General features: G+C 37.1%; 1 protein-coding gene across 1 annotated transcript in view; it reads left to right on the top strand.

Moving 5' to 3' along the window:
- The window catches only part of Wdr49 (WD repeat domain 49), a 153,836-nt gene that overhangs the window by 63,850 nt on the left and 84,642 nt on the right, over positions 1 to 5,344 (top strand). Inside the window, exon 8 of the mRNA XM_021196924.1 lies at positions 1,971 to 2,135. Coding sequence (XP_021052583.1) covers positions 1,971 to 2,135 — 165 coding nt within the window. The remainder of the gene's footprint in view (positions 1 to 1,970; positions 2,136 to 5,344) is intronic.

Here is a 5,344-nt window from a genome sequence, read left to right as displayed (position 1 = left end):
TCTCTCTCTCTCTCTCTGCTGTCATTCAGTATGTAAAGCTCTGAGTTACTGCTTCATCACCATGTTTGTCTGCTTCCTGTCATGATAGATCATTCACTAGCCCCTAAAACTATAAGCAAACCCACATTGAGGCATTTATTTTTAGAAGAGTTGCTTTGGTCATGGTATTTCATTATAGCTCAGAACAGTAACTAAGATAAGGGCCAGCCCATTGTAGGCAGTGTCATCCCTAGGCTGATGGTCCTGAGTGTTAAAAGAAACCAGGCTGAGAAAGCCATGAAGAACAAGTCCCTAAACAGCAACCCAACCACTGCTCAGGCCTCTAGGTTCCTGCCTTTAACTACTGCTCCGGCTTCTCACTGTGATGTGCTTATAAGCTATAAGTTGAAGTGATCCCTTTTCTCTCAAAACTATTTTTGGTCCTAGTGTTTTACTCTAGCAACAGAAACCTTAAGACGTGTACCTTCTTTGTTCCTTCACATACTGTGAACTTGGTCTGCATTGAATTTCTTATTGCTTCTCAATAAGCAGTCGTCTTCTCCTTTAAGTAATTTTTAAATTTCATGGAGTTCTATAATGGAGTAAAGGTAGAGCACACAGTGCCACTGTCACCACAAGTGGCAAAACTAGCTAAGAAATCTGGAAAACAAGAACTAGCTAGCAAAAGTCATTAGAAAGATCATGGTCCTAAAATGTTTTTCAAGATCAGAAGTAATCAGTAGGGCAATTAGTAAAATGGGCTGCCGTGTCCAAGGGTTGTGACTAGAACTCAGGTCTTTAAGCTTCTGTGGCAAGTTCTTTATAATCTGAGCCATCTCTCTAGGTCTTAGTTGAAGTGTTTAATACATAGATTTAGAGTATTTGAAATCACAAATCAATCACTAATGTCTTCCTGGCATAGTCTAGAGGCTCAGCAAGTACCTGGACAATGCATGAATGTGCTTATGATTTCTATCAATTTCATCTTTCCTATGTTGGATTCCCCTCAACAAATGTGATTATAACAATATAAACTGTTCTCAGTAAATTTGCATTTATAGGGTGAAGCTTAATCTTTAAACAAAAGGGGAAATACTTTGTTTTCTCAAAATCCACATATTATCATGGATAAATTACTGTCTACATATTTATGTGCTTACGATTTTCTTTCATTAATTAGATCTCTACAGGGTTACTGGAAGAGGTTTTAATTAAAAGGTGCCTTGCAGGGTGTGCTCCTTATTAGAAGGATCGAAGCCCTTGACTTGGTTCTATCAAACCCTCATATTGTCATTTTTACTATATTTAGTCTTATTCCTCCTAGCATTTAGTTTATTGCTTTTCTCTTGAAGAGTATATGTGCACTATTTGTATTTAACCTGTGCTCTTTGTTTTTAGTGACACACAAAGAATTGTAAAATACACACACACACACACACACACACACACACACACATAGACACAGACACACAAATGTGAGCAAAGAGAAAGAGAAGTACTAATGGCATAAAAACACAACAGTTCCAGTTACTTCTTGAAATGAACTATTTACAATAGTGGCTAGAAATGCTTCTTTCTTTAATTCTATATGGGAGTAGATCACAAATAAAAAGTTCCATTTTGTTTAGTAAATAACACCACAGTGCCATAACTATGAGGTTTGTCTTTCTACACTAAGTATGAAAGATTTATATGTTTATGCAGTGAGGTATTAAGCCAAGATGACCCCTAGACACTCAGCTGAGTGGTGGGTAAAGTAAACACATTCCAACCTTCTCTGATAAAGAAGACCATGACTTCATTACTTCAGCTCAGACCTAGAAATTGAAATGTTATCAGCTTAACAATCACAAGGAAAACGCATTACCAAAATGTCCTTAACTGTTGGGGAATCTCAGTAGTAAAAGTGCACAGCCTAGGTGTGTTTTTGAAATGAAAGTGATTGATCCTGAAACTGTATTTAATTTCTCCACTATGTTATTTTCTCCTAGGTAATCAGCTCTGATGTGGGGTCTACTGTGTCCTTCTGGATGATAGAAACTGGGCAGAAAATCAAACAGTTTGCTGGTTGTCATGGCAATGCAGAGATCAGCACCATGTCTCTGGATGCAAATAAGACACGGCTTTTGACTGGCAGCACAGACGGAACTATAAAGGTATGTCCAAAATGCAGCTTTTCCCACCCAGATATGAGGAGGCTAGAACAGTGTGTGGGGAGGCCCAGCTAAAACTTGACTTGCTTTTGCCTTTCTGGCCTTGCAAGAAAAAAGAAAAGACCAGAGGAGAGCTAAATAAACCAGCCAATAATGAAGCTGTTAGGATGATGAATAAATGATCTTTTCTGAATAACTTATTTGTAAAAAGACACGGCTAGGCATACTTATTCAGGAAAGGCCTTTTCAGTGCATGATTACTTTGGAGAATAAAAGGCCAGAATCATTTTCACATGCTTCAGCCAACATCTCTAGTTTTCTTTTTTTCCCCTTAAATTTATGAAATGAGGAATAGGACAATATAATAGAGGTTTTTAAACTGCAGTAATACACTTTTTTAAAAAAATGAATACTTAAAAGTAAAAATATTTAATAACCTGCACTTTTATATGAAAATAGTGAGGTAGTGAGATGGGATAATAAAACTATAATCATATTTTTCCCATCCTAAACTAACAATGTCTTTAAAGAAGATATTTCTATTTGCATCATGATCGCATGCTCATGTAAATCCAGATATATCCACCAGAAATTATTCCTATCAGTGACACTTCTCTGTGCCCTGTCATGACGAGACGGTTGTGGTAGTGTTTGCTTGGAGATGGCTTGTGACACTGTGAGGAAAAAATAAAGTAGTTTCTTGAATAAACTTCACAGAGAAGCTTTGTGGATATGTAGAGACCCTATCTATAGGGTCATCTATAAAAAGAACAGACTAAGGCTGGGCTTCTTATCATCAGCATGTAAAGGCAGCTAGGGCGTCTTCATCATGAAACATTTCTGGATATCAGTAGAACATATTTAGGCAAGGCTATACCAATGGTATGTAAACTAGAGATTTGGTATAGGAATGCCCCCTGTACCCAGAGATATGGTATAATGTGTGAAAGTGTCTGGTCGTCCTAGTCCTAAAAGATGAGATGAAATAAAAGAACAGAGGCTGAAACTAACTGTCTAACAGAGTGTGTTAGACAGGCAAAAGGAATCAGCCAGTGCCTCATTATCTAGTCCTATAGTAGGAAACCAAGGCAGATATAAAGCTTCTGTAGAGAGCCTAGAGTAAGGCAAACCTTGTAGATATCACAAAAAATGATCCATTAAATAGATTTCATAGAATCAAGAATGGACAGATCTTTTCAATATTTCTGTTTGGGAGTTATTTTAGTTGATCAGAGTGTGAGTCATGTTTAGTGGAAAGCAACCTGGTGTGGATCTAGACATTAGTCAATCCCAGATTCTCTGTAGAAGTCTGCACATTGTAGAGGAAGCTATTTGTGTAGTTGTGCAATGGCTTACGAGGTGGCTCAGCAGTAAAGAATTATTTCTGCTCTTTCAGAAAACCTGAGTTCATTTCTCAGTAGCTGCATTGTACAGCTGCCTGGATCTCTAGTTCCAGGGAACCTTCTTCGGCCCTCCATGGGTATCTGCACACATGTGTGCAGATACACCCAGTGATACATACACATATAAATTCATCATAAACTCAATCTTAACATGTAGTTAGTAGAATAATTTCTGAATTTCAACATTCATACTAGACACATTAATAAATGTTGAACACTTTTGAGCATTTTTAGTGAAGAAATAAAAATAAATGACAGTTTGCAGACACATTTATAATTTACAATCTCAAGTCAGAAGCTGTGTGATCAAAGATTTAACACAATGTTCCATTTATAATCGTTTTGAAGGCTCTGAAAGCAAATTAATCTTTGAAGTAATGTCTCTGTATGCAGATGTTCCCTAGAGAAGAGCTACTGTTGCTAGATAAGCGATCCCTGTACACACTCCTCTGTAGTTTCTTGTTCTGTCCTGAACATTAGTTTATATAAATATTCTACATACATAGCGATGTTTACCAAATTCTACAAAACCTTAAGTTTGAACTAGACACTGTTAAAATCCATAAACAGGCACACACACACACACACACACACACACACACACACACACAGAGACAAACTACTACAAGGTCAAATCCGTATTTTGCAGTTGAGGGCACTACAGCTCAAAGAGTTAAAGCACCTTAGTCAAAGAGAGGTTCTGTGGCTGTTAGAGTTTTGGGCAAATGTAAAAATATGCAGACAATTCATCTTTTTTTGTATCCATAGAAGGTATTGATGAAGATGAAACAAGGACCACTCACATTAGAAACATGTTCTTTAACTACTGAACAGTGCTTTTAGCATGATTTATTTCCTGGTGGTTAAATCATAGGACACAACTTAAGTATGATTCAAAACTTTAGGGTTTATAAACAGTGCTACAGGGCATGGCTGAAAAGATGTTGTTTCACAAGAATGAGTGTATCTATAACATAAGTTTTCAGATGTTGAACTTTGGAGTCAAAGAGTGTATTGATTTTAATTTTGATACATAGTGCCAATTTGACCTCTGTATATCAAAACTGTTTCATTTTAGGGCTTTGTTCTAATTGCCAGTGACCTAGTAATTCACTCCCCCCAAAATATATCTATTAGCCCTGTCAGTATTCCACTGCTTAAGTAAAGAAAATAGAACCATTATATTTTTAGATGCTCTTTAAGAACTACATTTTTAGATGCTCTTTAGGAATGGACATGTCAGCCTATGTCCCCAGAAAGTTTAATCAGCAAATGACAGGAGACCCAGAACATAATCATTATGTTTCAGGCCCTGGATTCGATGTTTAATCCTTCAGCCATCCATAGAAAGTAAGGTTTCTATATTGTAAGGGAGGGCAGACAAATAGACAAGATTTTAACTGGTTCTAAAGTATTCAATACAACACATACTGGTGGTCACTAAAGAAAAATATGGACGTATAGACATTCTCCCTCCCCCAGAAGCAATCATGTGGTGGGTTTTTTTTAGCAGATACAAATCAGGTGTCCTTAATGCACTCAGTTCATAAACTGTTTACGTAGCAAATAGCTTAGAGTTTACAGTCTGAGGGCTCAGTCTCAGTTGATTGCTTTATAGTTAGGTTCTCAGTTGTAGGACAGATTGTGACATGTGCCTCAAATTCATGTGTTTTAAATCAAGGGTCTCATGAACCCCTCATTGTGTTACACCAGTTTGCAAGAGTAACTCATAGAACTCAAGAAACATTTCATTATATTGACTCATTCTTTTAAAATATATATCTGGGCACTGCCGGGGAGAGCAGACTG

This window comes from Mus pahari, chromosome 4 (genome assembly GCF_900095145.1).
Source record: "Mus pahari chromosome 4, PAHARI_EIJ_v1.1, whole genome shotgun sequence".
NCBI lineage: Eukaryota > Metazoa > Chordata > Mammalia > Rodentia > Muridae > Mus > Mus pahari.
This window is presented reverse-complemented; position numbering and strand designations above follow the sequence as displayed.